Raw genomic sequence first — 20320 nt, 5'->3', positions numbered from 1 at the left:
GCTCTAGTTTTCTTTGCCCCTCTTTCTTTCTTTTTTTTTTTTTTTAATTAATTAATTTTTTTGCGGTACGCGGGCCTCACCGTTGTGGCCTCTCCCGTTGCGGAGCACAGGCTCCGGCCGCGCAGGCTCAGCGACCATGGCTCACGGGCCCAGCCGCTCCGCGGCATGTGGGATCCTCCCGGACCGGGGCACGAACCTGCATCCCCTGCGTCGACAGGCGGACTCTCAACCACTGCGCCACCAGGGAAGCCCTGCCCCTCTTTCTTAATCCTTAAAGCTGTAGTAGACTTTTTTTTTTTTTTAAACCAAAACATAAATCCAAGCATGTCAACCTTCTGCTTCAAATCCCACAATGGCTGTCTGTTGCCCGACTCCTGCATTTCCAGCCTCGTCTTCCCCATTTTTTTACCTTTTTACCCACACTGGTTTTGGCAGTAGCTCAGACTAGCTGTGCAGTATTATATTTTGGGTCTTCCTGCTACGTCCTTTCCATATTCCTTCCTTGGAGAACTTCTGTGTTACCTGTTATTAGTAACAGCTCACATGTCATCTCCTGTAGGATGCTTCCCTGACACGTCTATAGCCCAGAGGTTGTCTCTGCTCCCTCTTGTGTGCATTTGTAGTACTTCATGTGTACCTTAATTATCTCAGGTTATTGTAATGATTTTATATGCTCCTCTCCCTCATTCTCTGTACTGTATATAGGGCCTGGCACCTAGTAGGTATTTAATTAGTTTGCTTGAATGGGTGAATGAATTAATGTATGCATTAGCTCATTTAAAAAGCAAGACATATAATAATATCTGGTGTGATTTTAATTTTGTTTTACACACAAATACTCCTCCCCAGGGGGGTGGCCTCTAGAACAATCTGAGGGACTGATACAGAAATGTAATATCCCAGACTGGTAGACTTTTCTCTTTTGAGCTTTTCTAGTTTTCCAAATTATCTAAATGAACATGTATTTTGTAATCAGGAAAAAAATAATTTTAAAAAGTATCCTTAAAACAGGTAAACCCCCCAAATGTAATCAGTTCTTAAATCCTTGCTAATATTTTCATAGATAGGAGCTTTCTGGTACATGGTAATGCACATTATTATAAAGCAACTTCTGAGCCTTTTTAGCTTTTGTATGGTGAAAGTAGTTCAAGAACAATTAAACACCAAGGATAGCCCAGGTGCTGTGAGCCAGCCATACGCTGAGCCACAAAAGGAGACTCCAAGGCAAACAGAACAACTCTCAAAGCTTCACTTTAAAAAAAATTTTTGAATCTTATTTTATTTATTTTTTTATACAGCAGGTTCTTAATTAGTTATCCATTTTATACATATTAATGTGTATATGTCAATCCCAATCTCCCAATTCATCCCACCACCACCACTGCCCTGCCACTTTCCCCCCTTGGTGTCCATATGTTTGTTCTCTACACGTGTGTCTCTCCTTCTGCCTTGCAAACCAGTTCATCTGTACCATTTTTCTAGGTTCCATATATATGCGTTAATATATGATATTTATTTTTCTCTTTCTGACTTACTTCACTCTGTAGGACAGTCTCTAGATCCATCCACATCTCTGCAAATGACCCAGTTCCATTCCTTTTTATGGCCGAGTAATATTCTACTGTATATATGTACCACATCTTCTTTATTCATTCGTCTGTCAATGGGCATTTAGGTTGCTTCCATGACCTGGCTATTGGGAATACTGCTGCAATGAACATTGGGGTGCATTTGCCTTTTTGAATTATGGCTTTCTCAGGATATGCCCAGTAGTGGGATTGCTGGGTCATATGGTAATTCTATTTTTAGTTTTTTAAGGAACCTCCATACTGTTCTCCATAGTGGCTGTATGAATTTACATTCCCAGCAACAGTGCAAGAGGGTTCCCTTTTCTCCACACCCTCTCCAGTTTTTGCTGTTTGTAGATTTTCTGATGACGCCCATTGTAACTGGTGTGAGGTGATACGTCATTGTAGTTTTGATTTGCATTTCTCTAATAATTAGTGATGTTGAGCATCTTTTCATGTGTGTCTTGGCCATCTGTATGTCTCCTTTGGAGAAATGTCTATTTAGGTCTTCTGCCCATTTTTGGATTGGGTTGTTTGTTTTTTTAATATTGAGCTGCATGAACTGTTTATACATTTTGGAGATTAATCCTTTGTCCATTGGTTCGTTTGCAAATATTTTCTCCCACTCTGAGGGTTGTTTTTTCGTTGTTTGTAGTTTCCTTTGCAAAAGCTTTTAAGTTTCATTAGGTCCCATTTGTTTATTTTTGTTTTTATTTCCATTACTCTAGGAGGTGGGTCAAAAAAGATCTTGCTGTGATTTATGCCAAAGGGTGTTCTTCCTATGTTTTCCTCTAAGAGTTTTATAGTGTCCAGTCTTACATTTAGGTCTCTAATCCATTTTGAGTTTATTTTAAAGGCTTCACTTTTATCTTGCTAGTAACACCCACAACAAACCTGATACCAATATCCAATCACTTTAAGTGCACCTTATAATAAGGGAGTGCTTCAACCAAACCTTTGTAAAGTAAATCTGTTCTCTTAAAAGATGAAGTAAAAATACTTTTTAATGACATGAATAAATAAAAAGTTTAGACCTGACATTGGGTCCCTTAAACAGGTCCTAGCCGCAGGAATGCCAACCCAGCTGCCAGTCACAAAAACAAGACCTTTTGCAGGGTCCATATTGGGTCTGTTTATTGACCCTTACGAGGTGCCAGGGACTGTGCTCAGTGTTGGATTAAGGCTGTCACATTTCATCCTCACAGCAGCCTCATTCATTCATTCCACAAATATATATTCAGCAGCTACTCTTCTTCAGACTCAGGGTGTTTAAGGTAGATACTGTCATTCCTATTTTACACGTCTGGCAGAGCTTGAGTTCAAGCCCATATTTGTTGACTCTGAAGACCCAGGCTCTTTCTGCTATACCGTATGCTTCCCAGTATACTGTGCTCAAATTCACAATGCCTTCAGAGAAGTTTTTTGGTTTCTTCTGATAAGGTCGTAGAGAAAACCAATGAAAGAAAACAACAACAGCAACAACTCAAAGCAGAAGAGCAGAGAGGACCTCTGTTGGTTTACTATAGAGCACAAGGGAAGCAATTACATAGAAAACAACCTCTGGATTCCAGATATAGGAGTGCTACCCCTCTTATCCTGAGACAGTGCCACCCTCCTCAGCATTCCCCGTTTTGTGCTTTCCATCTGCCAGCTTGTCCTTAGTGCTTTATATGTATTTGCTCATTCAAATCTTATCACAACCCTCTGAGGCAGGTTGTTTTTAAAACTCCATTTTATTTATTTATTTTATTTTATTTTATTTTTTTTTTTTTTTGCGGTACGCGGGCCTCTCACCGTTGTGGCCTCTCCCGTTGTGGAGCACAGGCTCCAGACGCGCAGGCTCAGCGGCCATGGCTCACGGGCCCAGCCACTCCGCGGCACGTGGGATCCTCCCGGACCGGGACACGAACCCATGTCCCCTGCGTCGGCAGGCGGACTCTCAACCACTGCGCCGCCAGGGAAGCCCCACAAGCACAGTTTTAAGAGTCTCCTAGTTGGTGTTCCTTGTGCCCGCCCCAACGCCATCAGAATTGTGTTCCGATAAATATGGCAGATTAGTCACTCCTTGCTTTGTAAATTTTGTTGGGTCTCTCTTGCCTCTGAGGTCAAGTTCAAACTCCTCTGCATACCCTACAAGGCCATTGACTGTATGGCCCCGAACAACCTCCCTGGTCTAGTCTCCACCCCATTGCCTGACATAGTGTCCAGCCTCAAACTCCTGTCATACAGAGTTTCTCACTACACCTTGGCTTTGCTGTGTCTGTCATCTTTTCATGCCCTTGTACGTTTTGTCCCCTGAGTCTAGAGTACCCACATCCCCTTTTCTGTCTGGTGAGTATCTACTCATCCTTAAAGACTTTGTTTCAATACAGTCCCTTCTGTGATGATACCAGGAAGTCCCACTTGTGTAACTTTCAGAATATATTAAAAATTGGAACGCTTCTCACTACCTCTGCCGTGTACACTGTGGCCAAAGCTACCACCCTCTCTTTCTCAGTTGGTTGCCGTGCCTAACTTCTTCTCCAGACTGTTTTAACATAGCATCCGTAGTAGTGTTCTTCTTAAAACATTTATCAGCTCACTAGACTTGCTCAGAGCCCTTCAGTGGCTTCCCATCTTTGCAGAGTAAAAGCCTAGGCCCTGACAGTCACTTACAAAGCAGGGCAAGATCTGGCTCCTGACTGCTTCTCTTCCCTCATTTCCTGCTTCTCCCCACCTCCTCCTCTTCCCACTCTGGCATTCTTGCTCTTCCTGGAATAAACCAAGCACACTCTTGCCCCAAGGCCTTTGCACTTAATGTTCCCTCAGCCTGGAACTCTCTTCCCCCCAGGTATCTGCAGGGCTTGTGTGCTCATTTCTTGCCTTTCTAAGCTCAGATGTCACCTCATCAGAGGCCTTCTCTGCCCATCCTGTGTAAAATAGCGACAATCACCCCTGGCACTGCTATCTTACTTACTTGGGTTTGTTTTTCTCCGTAGCACATATCACAATCTAAAATACATCAATACACAGTAATATAACAATACACAATGTAAAATATAAAGCAAATATATTTCATTAAACAAATAAGTAAATATTAAATAAGTAAAATTCTATATATATATACATGTATAGAATGAACTATGTATACTATATACTTATACTATATATATAAATATGAGCTCCCAGAGAGCATACAGAAGTTTTGCTTTCTCCGTATTTCCAGCACCTTGTGCTTTGCAAATAATATGTGCTCGATAAATATGTATTCAATAAATGAGAATTGTCCAGACTCCCTTCCTAATAATTTAGTCCCTGCTCCCATACTAGTGTATTCATACTTCTGTTGTGAGAAGTCTTAAATCTCTAACTCCTGGTTCCTATTTCTGTTTCTACTGTTAAACTATGAAATGCTATGGAACGGAACCTAACTTGTTTTTATCATTATACTTACGGCACTTATACAGTGTTTGGTACAAATGGATATTCCATAAATTTTCCATAAACAAAAAATGAACTACTGAATGAATGAGTGAACACACATTTTGTGTCACTTTGTAGCACATGACACATGATCACGAGACTCCTTGTGAGAGCTGTAGCAAGGCCTGGGCAGTGACTTGGGAAGAGTGCCTGCTTCTTTTGGGAGACAGCTCAGCATCTTGCAGCTGGGAGCTAGGCCAAATAAGTGTCTAGCCCATTTGTCTTGGGATGGCTGCCAAGTCATAAGCAATTTACAATGAGAATTATATAGAAAATATGATGACTGATACAGTGCGAATTTCTATAGAGTGCAAAATATAAAGTATGTTAACCAGCAAAATCTGTTAACAGCCAGATTAGAAATATACTCCCGTGAAATCAGAGTATCCTAGCACTTACATGAAGTGCATTTCCTGGGTCACTTGAAGATTTTAAATTTTATTTCACTCTCTGAAAGGTTGAGTTCCATTGGGCTTCATTTAGGTGAGCCTCCTGTAAACTGGTATCTTATTCATTTAATGCCATGTCTGGCTTCTCCATACGATGAAATTGTTTCAGAACCATCTCTTCATGTGAGAGGAGGAGGTAGAATTTTTATATAATGGTTTAAACTAGGTAGAAAATAAAGCTTATTCTCCAGAGAAGCTAACATTCTGTATCTTTTAGCCATTGATAAAGGCTTGGCATGTTAGCAATTTATATCTAAAATACCATTCCAATTTACAAAACAGAAATAGACTCACAGACATAGAAAACAAACTTATGGTTACCAAAGTGGGAAGTGGGTGGGGGAGGGATAAATTAGGAGTTTGGGATTAACAGATACACACCACTATATATAAAACAGATAAACAGCAAGGACCTACTGTATAGCACAGGGAACTATATTCAATATCTTGTAATAACCTATAATGGAAAATAATCTGAAAAAGAATATATACATATATATGTATAACTGAATTCACTTTGCTGTGTACCTGAAACTAACACAACATTGTAAATCAACTCTACTTCAATTAAAAAATATACCTTTCCAAATACTTATTAAACTATATAATCGTCATTTATGTCATAGAATCTTTTGTAGAGCTCAAGAAATATATTATGTGACCAGACAACTACTAATATAATTGCATGACTGTATACTCCCTGGAAAAACTTTAATGGGATTAAACAAAAAAAAAATTCTAACATATTTGAAAATGTGCCAACAGCTGTTCCAAATTATCATGTGATATCTGATGTTCTACCTGTACCTGTCCAAAATGGAAAGTGAACTTATTTGTTTGACAGGGTGAACTAATATTATTTAATGTTCATTTCTTTTCCAGAGTTACCTGTTGTTGTCTTTAAAGAAAAATTTAACAAACGCCACGTGGCACTTTTATGTGCCAGGCACTAATCTAATAACTTTATATACAATAAAGGGCATTTAGGCTTGGGGATTTTCTCTCTTGCAGTTTTTGGAGATTATGACAAAATTATCCAGTTATTGGTGTTCCCTGTGGTAAAATCAAAATTTCCTAGATAGAGCACTGAGCAACATTCCAAGTCACATTTAGACAGTACCAGAAGTTATCTTGAAATTTTTTTAAAATTTAGAGTCATCAGAAAGAATCTCTTGGCACATACGAAAGATGTCATGAAATTAAGAATTTTCTAATGTAACATCTTTTCTGATTTAAAAAGTATTCTACATTTATTTTGGAAAATTTGAAAATTATACAGATGTCTAAAGAAGAAAATTAAAATTACACCCAAGTACATTACCCAGAGATAACCACCAGAAACTTTTGGCTGTATTTTTTTTCCAAATCTTCTTTTCTGTGAGTATTTACATATATACTTTTTTTTTCTTTTTATGAAACTACGACCCTATTGTCTAAGTATCTCGTTACTGATTTCTTGTATCGCAGTAGTTTGTTACTTAACATTTTTCATAAAACATATAAAAATTCTTCTAAAATGTGTTACGTTAGTATTTCATCACATGAATGTACCATTTTCCTCTCTTTGGGCATTTTGGTGGTTTTCAGTTTTTAATTATTATAGACAACAGTATGGTGAATATCCTTATAGTCTTGGTACATTTCTCTGATTATTTCCCTATGACAAATTCTTGGAAGTAGAATAACTAGATGAAAAGATATGAACATGTTTAGGTTCTGATAGATCTTGTCCAATTGGCCTTAAGCAAGGTTGTAATAATTTGCCTTCCTAATTGCAGACTATCAGAGTATTTGATTTTGTTCTCAGCAACAATGTGTATTACCATGATAAAATTTTGTGTTTTGCAAACTTGATAGGTAAAACTAAACTAAATGTAATATAATACAAATATAATGTTAAGTTGTGTTTTTTCTGACCTGGTGCAGTTAAGGTTTTTTTTTCTGTATTTAATTGAGAGCCTTCTCAATTTATGTGTGATTTTTTTCTGTTGATATAAATCTATATAATTACATCAAAGAAATCAGGAAACACTAAAAATCAAGGCTGATTTTTTTTTTTTCCCCCAGAGAGCCAATTGCTAAAGATTTGGACACTACTGTATATGCTCAAAATTTGTTACTGACGGGAGTATAAGATCAGAAACATTTGGATGGGAGAAAAGATCCTTCCTATACTGGAATAGGCTGGAAGGAGAAAGCAGATTTAAATTCAGATAAGATTGTAAATTTGATAATAGGTAGATGACTGAGTTTCAGGGGGTCTTTCAGGGGTGAAGGAGGGACACTTAAGTGAAAATAAACGAATCACTAGCTAAGAATGTGTGCCGATCATTAGGGCTGTTTGCTAAATGGTTCTCCATCCCTCCCCTGTCACCCAGCTTTTGGGTCCCAAAGTAGAATTACAGTTCTGGGCCCTCTCATATTCGATGAAACACGTGACTATTTCTGTCCAATGAAAAATGATAGCCATCACTTCTAGCCTGGAGTTTCATTGCCAGTGCCAGGCCCTCCAGCACACTCTTTTTCCGTTTGCATTGTAACCATCTGGTGGCTGCTTGGACCCCTGCGTTACTACTTTAATGGGTAGTGACTCTCTGCCAACCCACAAATAATATGTGAAGTGAACAAGAAATATTGTTGGGTGAAGCCACTGAGATTTGAGGGTTGCTACTACAGCATCGTCTAGCCTATTCTGCCAGATCCAGAATGCAAGAAATAGTAGAAAGGATGCAGTAAGTTTGAGGAAGTAAAAGAAGAGAAATGAGTTAGTCAGGTCTGCATGTGGGAAAATGACTTTACTAGGAAAGCATAGTAGGACTGCCCTGCTTCTCAGAGTGCCTGTGTGAGGTGTGTGATCATAACGTGACAAAAAGCAGAGTTAGGTGGCACCACTATCAACTGTCATTGAGACCACCAGGGATCCATTTAGGATTTCTGGTTTCTATACCTCTTTCATCCCAGTAGAACAACAGAGACAGAAATATACTCTCTGTTTACACAACTCATGAAGAGTGCAATATAATCTAGTAAGCAAGAGACAGAACATTCTGGAGCCATGAGCAGTAACTCTAATTTTGTCGCTAAACTGGCGATTCTCGGAGCAGGTCCCTGAGGCCTCAGTATACTTGAAGGCACATCTAACTAGCAGCAGTGATTAAAAGGAAATTTCTCCGTACTTTCTTAACAATTCCAGTGTTCTTTAAATAATCCTTAGTATAAAATATTAAAGAAAAGTAAGATAATTCCCAAGAACTTGGTTTTGAAACATACTCCCTCTGGGACTGAGAGAGGAAGAAGCCTGGAAATAATACAGACACATATACATACACTCTTGCTGCTATTGTTCAGTATAGTCTGGGCCTGGAGACTAGTGAAGATATATTTAATACAGGGGAATTATAACTCCAAGGACCTGGGAAATTCACATAACCATATGAGTATCACATGTAAATACCTTAACATTGAAAACAATACTCTAAAAATAAAACAATAATAATGATATGGGAAAGTATTCAAAAAAAATTTTTTTTCACTGATAACTCATGTCCCTCTCACCTCTGACCACATCTGCTTCTTTTCCTATCAGCCTCAAGGGCCCAGCAGTTCAGTACTTCATCTTCAAGGCAGGCTTTCCCCCCAAACTCCATACCTGGCAGGTCCTTTGTATCCTCCTGGTCACTTTCTCAAAGAAACCTTCCCTGAATTTCCAGCCTCACATAGTTATCCCCCTGCTTGAGAGACTCAAGGACTTTGCTTCTGTGGTTAATCACCGTCTCTTCTGTACCATCAACCTCTTCTTCTGGTATCATTCCCATGAGTATGCTGACAAACCCTAGAGTACCCTTCCGTCTTCCACTGTTAAAGATTGTCCCTTGGTCTAGCGTTCCCTTGCATCAACAGCTCCATTTTTCTCTTCCCTTTCATAGCAAAACCATGCCAACAGATATATAAATGCCATCTCCACCGCCTCCTCTTTCGTTCCATCATCAGCTGAGTCCCATCCGACTCTCACCCCCCTCACTCTGCTGAAGTTGCCCTTGTCATTGTCATCAGTGATTTCCGTGCTGCCCAATCTAGTGGATAATTTCTGTCCCCATCTCACTTGGCTTCTCAGGGGCAGCTGACATAGCTGACTCTTGCATCCTTCTTGAGATGCTCCTCTCCATCGGCTTCTGCGATAATACACTCTCCTGGCTTTCCACCTCAAAGGTTTCCTCTATTGAGCCTTCCTCTGTGACTCAGAAAATGGCTTTGGGTTCGCTTCTATGTTTGTGCTGTTCCCCTAGGAGATCTCAGCCATTCCCAGGTCAACTGTGTGCCGTGCTGACAGCTCCCACCTTGACTTCCCTAGCCCCACTGTCTCCTCTGGGCTCCAGATGCCTCCTCATCTCCATCTGAAGATTTCGTTGCCATCTTCATGGCTACAGCTTCAAAATGGAGCTCCTCGTTCCCTCCTGTTCTTCTACCTGTTTTGTTTTGCCCCAGTCTTTCTTATTTTAAAAAATAGTAGGGCTTCCCTAGTGGTGCAGTGGTTAAGAACCCACCTGCCAATGCAGGGGACATGGGTTCGAGCCCTGGTCCGGGAAGATCCCACATGCCGTGGACCAATTAAGCCCTGCGCCACAACTACTGAGCCTGCGCTCTAGAGCCCGTGCTCCACAACAAGAGGAGCCACCGCAATGAGAAGCCCTCGCACCACAACATAGAGTAGCCCCCGCTCGCCACAGCTAGAGAAAGACGGTGCACAGCAACAAAGACCCAATGCAACCAAAAATAAAAAATAGTAAATAAAATAAATAAATTAAAAAATAGTGAATTGTTTATTCAGTTATTAAGTCCAGAGATCTGGAAGTCATCTGTAATTTCTTTCCCTTCCTCCTCCCTCACATCTAATTCATATTGTGTCTATTTGCTCTGCCTATAAAATACGTATTTTACCTGTCTGTTTATTTCTGTTTCTATTTCAGACCGTCATCACTTTTCTCCTGGATGGTTGTAATAGCAGCTGATGGAATTTTCCACTTTGACATTTGCCTCTTTCCAATCCATGCCCAATATTTTAACTGAGTGGTTTTTATAAAATGTACATCAAATTGCTCTTCGCCCTTTGAAATCCTCCACTGCACTGAATCTGGAGTCAAATCCAGATTCCTTACTTTGACCTGCCAGGCGCTGTGTGATCCAGCTCTGCCTTCTTCTTCATCTTCATTGCATGTCACTCTGCCTTTGGCTCTTCTGCTCTGGTAAAACTGCTCTTCTTTTTGTCTCTAGAATGGGCTGGTCCCCATCCTCAGTGCCTTTGGATTTTCTGGTCCCTTTTCTTGGAAGGTCTTTCTCTAGTTCATCATGTGGCTGGTGCCTTCTCTTCCTGAAGAGCTCAGCCTAAACGCCAGCTCCAAGTGAGAGTTTCCTACTCTAATGACAGATTTTCCACTGGTTTGTTTCTGTCCCAGTGCTTAACACAACTTGGGATTGCTTTTCTTTATTTACCTGATTTGGTAGAAAGCTCTATGAGGACAGGAACCTTATCTCTGTCTAGTGTTTGGTAGGTGCTCTGTAGACATAGTTGAATGAATAAAAAATGTATGGAAGAATAATGGTCTTGCCCTGTTTATCATATGAACGATTATTGAATGAAGATATAGAAGAAAAGTGTCAAAACTGGTAGGCAGCACAATACTAAAAAGGTACCAGTCAGGTTACACTTTATAGGGGTAAATGTGAAATCCTGTGCTTCGGTTTTAAAAAAGCTCAGTTTCACTGGGTAGAATCAGGGAACTCTGGCTTGATGCCAATTCACATGTTAGAGCCAGAAGTGGTAGCTGAAAAGTTAATGAAGTCCTAAACTGCATCGATAAATCCCTGTATTTCTGTATTAGAGGAGGGCATTATCTTATAGTACTCTCCTCCAGTGACACCAATAGAATTATTACAACTTTCTAAATTGCAGTGGGATACCTCATTCATTCATTCATTTATTCATCCATCCAGCATTTACCAAGTACATTCTGGGCACTAGTAGTATAGCTGGGAACAAAATTATCACGGCTGTTGTGTTCATGGGACTCAGTGTCGTAACTTGCAAAGTGAAGTCATTTCTCCTTCCGTGGAAGCGTTGAAGCAGAAACCAGTTGGTCATTTACTGAGAGGCCGTGCAATCTTGTGGTTGAGAACTCATGCTCTGGAGCTTGACTCTGGGGCCCCGGGGCTTCAAATGCCAGCTCTCCTATTTCTCAGCTATGTGTGACTTTGGGCAAGTTTTTAGAATGTCTCTCTGCTTCAGTATTCTCATCTATGAACTGGAGATAATAATAGTACTGCCACGTAAAGTTGTAAGAAGTAAATGAGTTACTGTGTATAAATCATTTAGAAGAGTACACAGCACACAGTAAACACTTAAAAAATAGGTATCAAGCAGTTAATGAATAATGTGTTTTTTGGAGGACTGAAGGCTGGAAGACAGGTTGAGGTTGGGGAGAAGTGGTCATAGCGGGAGCTGGGGAGACCAAAGACCAAATGATTATCATTTTGTTTATAATTGTTTTCAATTGTTCGAGCTTGGACTGAAAACTCTTGGCTGGAGAGTTGATGACTTTTGTTTTATTTAGTTTTCTATTTTAGGCTAGAGAGGTATGAATCCTGTTTGGAAATACCCCCCGACAGTCTTTTTTTCTCCTAAAGCTTACAAAGAAACACATACTTTTGGAAATAGTAAAATTATAGCTATCCATAAATGCATATTTTGCTTCACTTTTGTTTTAGTGGCAGCTGAAATATCCTAAACTAATTCTCCGAGAAGCCGCCAGCATCCCTGAGGAGCTCCATAAAGAGGTTCAAGAAGCGTTTCTCACGCTGCACAAGCACGGCTGCTTATTTCGGGACCTGGTGAGGATCCAAGGCAAAGATTTGCTCACTCCAGTCTCTCGCATCCTCATTGGTAACCCCGGCTGCACCTACAAGTACCTGAACACCAGGCTCTTTACGGTACCCTGGCCAGTGAAAGGCTCTGACGCAAAGTACCACGAGGCCGAAGTAGCTGCCGCCTGTCAAACCTTCCTCAAGCTCAACGACTACCTGCAGGTAGAGACCATCCAGGCTTTGGAAGAACTCGCTGCTAAGGAGAAAGCCAATATCGATGCCGTGCCAGTGTGTATAGGTCCGGATTTCCCCAGGGTTGGCATGGGGTCATCCTTTGACGGACAAGACGAGATAGACATGAAGAACCGAGCAGCCTACAACGTAACTTTGTTGAATTTCATGGATCCTCCGAAAATGCCATACCTGAAAGAGGAACCGTACTTTGGCATGGGGAAAATGGCTGTGAGCTGGCATCACGATGAAAATCTGGTGGACAGGTCAGCGGTGGCAGTGTACAGTTATAGCTGTGAAGGTACAGTCTGCTCTGTGAAGAAGCAGCCCCGAACGTAACAGGACCAGAGTTGCACAGGCTCTGGAGATATATGTGGTCATGTGTGTGTGTGTTTGTGTACATAGGTGTTGTGTGTCCTTCTAAGGTTTGCCACGCCCATGTATCTACAGAATATGCCTCTTTCTCATCCAGCTGTGCTGTCTGGCTCATCGTTATATTGTGCTCAGGTAGCATATTTTCATGCGTAAGCACTACTGTCATTGTCTTTTCCAGGCCCAGGAGAGCAGCATCTTGGTTTCACACAGCCAACTGCCTTTCTCTAAAGCTCAGAATAGATCGTACAGGTGCTATAATTAACTTGCTGATAAAGGGCCGGGAAAACAAAAATCTGTCAAAAACTTCCAGATTCCCACAGGTGTACATTTCCAGCCTTGCCAAAATATCTTATTACGGTCGACATCACTGTCTTGAAGGGAGTGATTTGTCAAATGTGGACTTGTTCTTGGCTTCCTACAGTTTTGACTACTGTCCTTACTCGCCAGAAGCAGCTGAGGTGGGTTTTATAAGCCGACAGGCCTCTATTTTCAGGAAACTCTCCAGCCCCCGCCCCCCCTCAGTTCTGCAGTTTTAGTCCTGAGAGGGTTGCTGTGGCCAACTCCTTCTTGCAGTTTCTGAAATCTGGTGCCCTTGGAACAGAGGTCACAGGCTACCTTTTTAATGGCCTGCCCAAATTTTCCTTCTTTGCTTGCTCAGGTTGTGTGTGTTTAAGGTCCCCATTGCTTTTCAGAATAGGGTTATAAAAAAGGTAGGTGAACACATCAAAGACAGAGTGACCATTGCTCACTTTCTCTGCCTGATCATTTGGCAAAGGAATACAAGATGTAATATTGGCTCTTTTGCCTGTTTAATCTCTTCTTGTTTATTAAAAGGTGCTTGGAAAAGCAGAGTTCTGTTGGGTTGGCCAAAAAGTTCGTTTGGGTTTTTCCGTAACATCGTGTGGAAAGACCCGAGCGAACTTTTTGGCCAACCCGATAGATATCCCATCAGGGAATCAACTGGAACTTTTAAGGGTCAGTGTTTTCTGAAAGCTAGTTTTTAATTGGATTTTGTTGTTATTTGACTCTTATTTACTAAAACGACTGTTTTGGAAAAGGGATTTTAAATAAGAAACTCTCCTGGCTCTCTCTAAATATCTTACCATTTCCCAGTCTCAAAAATTTCCTCTGGATAGCTAAAATGTTTTCTAACTTTACCTTATGTCTTCGGCCGGAAACAAGGAACTAGTTTAGCGGTTAGAAATTTCACCAGTTTCCCTGGCATCTCAAATAATGATGCTGACCCAAGAAAATTGCTTGGAGGGGATTTGATGCTGTCCTAATGGAAAGAACCGCGATCCTCTGATCTTTAATAAGGCCTTGCCAGGGACTTAAGAACTATCACATCCAAGAACTCTGATGTGAACGAACAATGGAGTTTGTTAGTTTCTTTCTTAAGGAGGCAACTCTCTGAAACCGAGGTGGTGGTATGTGATAGCTCAAACAGCTACAAAGATGTCTTTGTGCTCCCACAGACTTTCAGCCCTTCTGTTTAATAGTCCTATTGTACTTCAGAGCGTGGGTGATCAAATAGTTTTTGAAACCTGGAATATCATGCAGAAAGGAATGAAAATTTTTAATGAATAGTTTCTGTGGTCGGGAGTAGTTAAGATTGATAAAGTATACAAATATACATAAATACATAAAGCTTTATCCTTGCGGTTATCACCTAGATGAGGGAACTGCAGAATTTGAATCTGTAGGAGCAGGGTAATTCCTTCATTCTCTTAACCCCCGAGGTTCCCAGAACTCTATCCCATAATAATAGCAGTACTGGGAGCTCTCATTTATTGAGCACCTACTATGTGCCAGGCACTGGTAGAAGCATTTTACATGTATTAACCCATTTTATTTTTACAACAACCCTGTGAACGAAGTACTACTCTTATCCTCATTTTACAGACGAGGAAACTGAGACACAGAAGGATGATGAACTTTTCCACGGTTATACAGCTGTGAGTTAGCATAACTAGGATTTGAACGCAGACATTTGAACGCAGAATTTGAATGTAGACATTCTGGTTTCAGAATTTAGCTAAGGCTAAATGCCTTATGAGCAGGTATTTCCTGCCCCTGCAGCATAGTTACCTGTGGGAGTTTGGTTTTTAAAATGTCCACCTCTGGAAAGGTTACGGGAACGTTCTACTTTCTCTTGTTTGCAGGTCCTGATGCTCTCCCTTCTCCCCGCCACCTCACTGCCCTCTCCCCACAACATCTGCTGTAGCTTTCTGTACCTCCTCTCAGATGACCGGGATGCATTAGACTAGGAAAGGGAACCTCTCTAGGTCTCTGGCTGTGTGTGTCATGTTGGGTCAGATGGTTTAAAACACACGTGCCTTGAAACGTTTTGCTGGGTGCATTTCTTCCAGGTGACAAGTGCTATGTTTAATTCTCTGGCCTCTTTAGAATCCCGCCAGAGGTATGGTAAGGGTGAGCTCGAAGGGAACCATTTCAGTGAAAATCATGAATGGGGTTGGGAAGGGCCTAAAGGGGGCAAAGAGAATGGAAATTTCAGACAACTGTACTGTTTTCTGCATCCTTGAACATGTTGGTTGAACAGTGGCTAAGGGAGGTTCCGGTAGCTGTTCTAGACAGTATGGAAACGCCAAAGGTGAATCAAGTACCCTTCTTGCCTTGAGAGGATAGGTGAAGTAAGGTGTGCTCCGGTGGTTATAATGATGAAATGATGAAATGTCAGATCCGGAAGGGACTTTTGAACTCAACTAGTTCAGCCTCTCATTTTACAGATGAAAACACTGAGGCAGGGAGAATGGGAGTGATTTGTCCAAGGTCACATGGTTGCTTAGTGAAAAGGGAGTGTTACAGCCACAGGAGAGGTTCATGTAAAATGCACTGGGTATCCAGAAACAGAAGTGATTACTTCCTGCTGAAGTTAAATTCAGTTGAAGCTTAAGATCTTTCAGGACTTTGCTCTCAATACCTTTTCCCAGTGAAATCTTCATGTAGATTTATAATGAGCCAATCATCCCTCCTTGGTTTATTTCTGCCAGTAGAGGTCATTGAGAAGTAATTGGTATAGGATACATGTATCATTAATTATATACTAAATTCATTGACTTCCCAAGCAGTGCTAGTTAATGGCTGTCTCCAGTAGGAGGATTGAAATAGTACAGTTTTTAATCAGGAATGGCTTTAGGGAACCATGTGTAAATAGGCAGAGTATTTGATTTTCCTATTCTAGCTTTGCTGGCAATTGCTTGTTCCTCCTAGATATAAAAAAACAAATCTTGCAGGGAAGATATTAACAACCCATGGTTTAATATAGTCCTACACCTTGTTCTTTGATTCCAACCCCTTCAGAAGGATCACTGAAACAGTTACTATTGGTTACTATTTTTGTTTGGAAGGAAATATTTTCTGTGATACGGTCTTCATAGAAAAAAAAACACAATTCATAAGAATTTTAACTAGTGCCAACTATTGCAGATTTTTGGTATAATTTCCCAGGTTTCCCATGAAGGACAAAGGAGGAAACGGAAGAAGAGGCCCATGACTCCTGTTGAGTATGTAATAGGCTAGAAAGCAGGGACTTTGCAATAATTTTCTTGGAACTCTAGGATTCCCATTTATGTCTTTGACTCTGGAAAAGTTGAATCCACTGAAGGATGGAAATTTGTTTCCATAATTCTTAACTCTATTTCGAAATGAGTAGCTTTATGTTTCTTAGCAGCCTTTGAGACCATGAAAAGCTAGCTTGCAACTAGAAGTCTTAGAGCACTCATAATTTAAGAAAATGCTTTTTAATGTTTTTATTAGTTTCCCAGCATCCCTGTCTATGGTCCCAAAGCTCATTTGATCTTGTTTGTTTCAGTGTGTCATGCCTTATCTTCGTTATTTGTGAAGTCACTTACACTGCTCAGTAATACTTGTTTGATAAGTCACATTTTTTTTACCCCTGTGCAACTATTGATATTTATTCAATTAACAGTAAGCATCTACTGTTTGCCAAGCACTCTTCTGGATGCTGAGCATGCAGCAGTGAACAAAAACCCCTGCCCTCATGGAGCTTATGTTTTAGCAAAGCAAGACAGGAAAGAAACAAATAAGCTTATATAATAAGGGTGAGACACAGGCTTACAGTTTTAGATAGGAAAGTCAAGCTTCCTTTAGTTGGGTAACACTGGAGCAAAGACTGGGAGGAGCGAGTGAGTGAATATTGAAGGCTCAGAGATGGAACCTGATTTTGGGATGTTTCAGAAGCAACAAGTGTGAATAGAATAGAGGCAGAGAAAAAGAAAAGTAACAGAAGTAAAGACAGATAGGCAAGACTAGGGGCGGGGCGGGGCGGAAGATAGGACCTTCTAATATTGTACAGTAGTCCCCCCCCTTATCCACGGGGGAGGTGTTCCAAGACCCCCAGTGGATGCCTGAAACCGCGGATGTACTGAACCCTATGTAGACTATGTTTTCTCTTATGCATACATACCCATGATGAAGTTGAATTTATACATTAGGCACAGTAAGGGATTAACAACAATAACTAATAATAAAATAGAACAGTTATAACAATATACTGTAATAAAAATTCTGTGACTGTGGTCTCAGTCTCAGAATTTCGTATTGTACAAATTTAATACCTTGCCTGTCTTAACTAAACATTTACCATGCACTGTCGCCGTAACTTCTGCAGTGTGCGGTGCAACAGCAAAACCAGTGCAAATTTCTTTTTCCTTCTTCACAATTTCACAGATAGAAGATTTATTCTTTTTTTTTTTTTTTTTTTTTTTTTTTTTGTGGTACGCGGGCCTCTCACTGTTATGGTCTCTCCCCTTGCGGAGCACAGGCTCCGGACACGCAGGCTCAGCGGCCATGGCTCACTGGCCCAGCCGCTCTCTGCGGCATGTGGGATCTTCCCAGACCGGGGCACGAACCCGTGTTCCCTGCATCGGCAGGCGGACTCTCAACCACTGCGCCACCAGGGAAGCCCAGAAGATTTATTCTTACCATAGATGTTAGCAACCTCAGTGTACAATTCTTTTTCTTTCCATACTAAGTCGAGAACTTTCACCTTTTCATGCAAAGGAAGATCTTTACAGCTTCTCTTTGGCATATTGGAATTGCCAGCATCGCTACTCTTATGCTTCGGGGCCATTGCTAAGTAAAATAAGGGTTACTGGAATGCAAGCACTTTGATACTGTGACAGTTGATCTGATAACTAGAGGGCTACTAAGCAGGCTACACTGGACAAAGGGGTGAGTTACTTTCCAGGCAGGACAGAGCCAGATGGTGCACGATTTCATCATGCCGCTCAGAACGGCGCGCAACTTAAAAACTTATGAATTGTTTATTTCTGTAACTTTCCATTTAATATTTTCAGACTGCAGTTGACTGCGGGTAACTGAAACCACAGAAAGTGAAACCGCAGATAAGGAGAGGCTACTGTAATACAAATACTGGGCTTATACTTGGAGTGAGATGGAGAACCATTGCAGTTTGGAGCCGAAGGGAGGCAGCACTGGAAGCAGGGGAGCTGCAAGAGGCCACTGGCTAATCCAGACTAGAGATGGTGGACCAGGTTAGAAGAGGCAGAGATGATGAGAGATGGTTGTATCGAGTCCCATATCTTTTCACCAGAAAGGAGTGGCAGTGTCCAGTGCCCGTGAGAAAAGAAGCCTAGCAGTGACATCTCCTAATCGTCAAGAGAAGGCTAGGCCAATAAGAATGGCTGAACTTGTTTTCCCTCTCTCCATAACTTTATTGGGCTATAATTTACATACGATAAACTGCACATATTTAAAGTCTACAATTTTAGAAGTGGGATGTGAAGTTTGCGGTGGCTCATCAGAAAAGAGCAGCCCAGGTATTCCATCTGGTGGTATCCCTTCATCATAATCCAGTCTCCTCTGTTGGGAGTTTTCAGATTCCTGCATCCCATGTCCGTCTCTTTCCTGATTTGTTTCTTTATTTTGGTGGAGCATATCCTCTAATGGTTTCTTGAGAAAGGGTGCTTCGAAGGTAAATTTTTGAGACCTTGAATGTCTTAAATTATCTTTCTTCTACATTAACATGTGTAGCTACTTTAGGTTTGGAAATCTTGACAGGAAGTAATTTTCCTTCAGAATTTTGAGGGCATTGTACCAGTGTCTTTTATCTTCCAGTGTTCATGTTGAGAGCTCTGATTTTTTTGTTTATCCTTTATGTGACTTTTTTGGTTGGATTTTTTTCCTAATGTTTTATAAGTTTGCAGTGATATTTTTTTCATCCATTCTACTGGCATTTGGTAGGTCCTTTCCATCTGAAAACTCATGTCCTTCAATGTGGGATATTTTCTTGAATCACTGCGTTAATGGTTTCTTTCTCTCCAGTTTTCTCTTCTCTCTAGAATCCATATGGTTTGGTTCTCAAACCTTCTGGACTGTTTCCTCTAATTTTCTTACTTATTCTCTTATTTTTAATCTTTTTGTATTTTTCTAATATACTCTCAGAGGTTTTCTTAACTTTATCTTCCAACTGGTCTATTGAGGTTTTTCTTTTTTAAATTATTGAAATATTACAAACATCATAAACATGTAGCTTGGTGAATTGTCACAGACCGAACATACCTGTGTCACTAGCTCCCAGATCAATAAAGAAAACATTAGTACCCCAGAAATGCTCCCTTCCAACATATTCTCTTCCCCAACAGTAACCATTGTCTTGACTTCTAAAGCCATGCATTAGTTTTACACATATTTGAATTAGAATTGTAAGCTCTTTGAAGGCATGGCTTGTGTCTTGATCCTTCTTTGTATGTGCGTATAATGCAAAATAAGTATTTTTTTTGCCCAAAATCAGTAGGTATCTTTTGTTCTTGAGTAGTTTGTGCCGTTCAACTATATTGTGGCCACTGTCCGATAACTCTTCTGATTTCTGCAACTATGATCTCTGTTTAGTATTAGGATTCTTTTGATTGCAGATAGCAGATACTTGACCTAAACAAGCTTAATTTAAAAAGATAAGGAATTCTTTTATTTAATACTAAGTCTCACGGGCTTCAAGTGGACCTTATTTTGACAGTAATGTGTGGTCAGTTTCAAACCTCTTCCCCTTCATATTTTGCCGCTTTTTGAGCTGTAGCTTTCTTTTCTTGATGGAAACAAACTTCTCGTGGTCCCCAAATGACCACCTCCAGCTTTTGTGGCCACTCTCTTTTTCAGGAGCTTTGGAAAGGAGAGAAACTGGGTCTTGGACATGTATTTTGAACACTGGATAAAGCTTTGCCTGAAGCTGGGTTAACAAACCATTATTCTTTTTTGATTAATCCACTTTGATTCTGGTCTTCTATGCTGTTTACAACATCAAGGTTTCCTCTAAGGCTCCATGACACTCTCTATACTTTCCTGAGGTTGCCCACAGAATTGCAACCTCTATTGTTC

The 20320-nt window shown here is 40.6% G+C and overlaps 1 protein-coding gene across 1 annotated transcript in view; it reads left to right on the top strand.

Annotated features, from left to right (window-relative positions):
• The window catches only part of FTO (FTO alpha-ketoglutarate dependent dioxygenase), a 372431-nt gene that overhangs the window by 97083 nt on the left and 255028 nt on the right, over positions 1 to 20320 (top strand). Inside the window, exon 3 of the mRNA XM_082607937.1 lies at positions 12242 to 12869. Coding sequence (XP_082464063.1) covers positions 12242 to 12869 — 628 coding nt within the window. The remainder of the gene's footprint in view (positions 1 to 12241; positions 12870 to 20320) is intronic.

This window comes from Mesoplodon mirus (assembly GCF_964341445.2).
Source record: "Mesoplodon mirus genome assembly, chromosome: 19".
In the NCBI taxonomy this organism is placed as follows: Eukaryota; Metazoa; Chordata; class Mammalia; order Artiodactyla; family Ziphiidae; genus Mesoplodon; species Mesoplodon mirus.
Note: the sequence above shows the minus strand (reverse complement) of the source record. Positions and strands in the feature narration are given on the sequence as shown.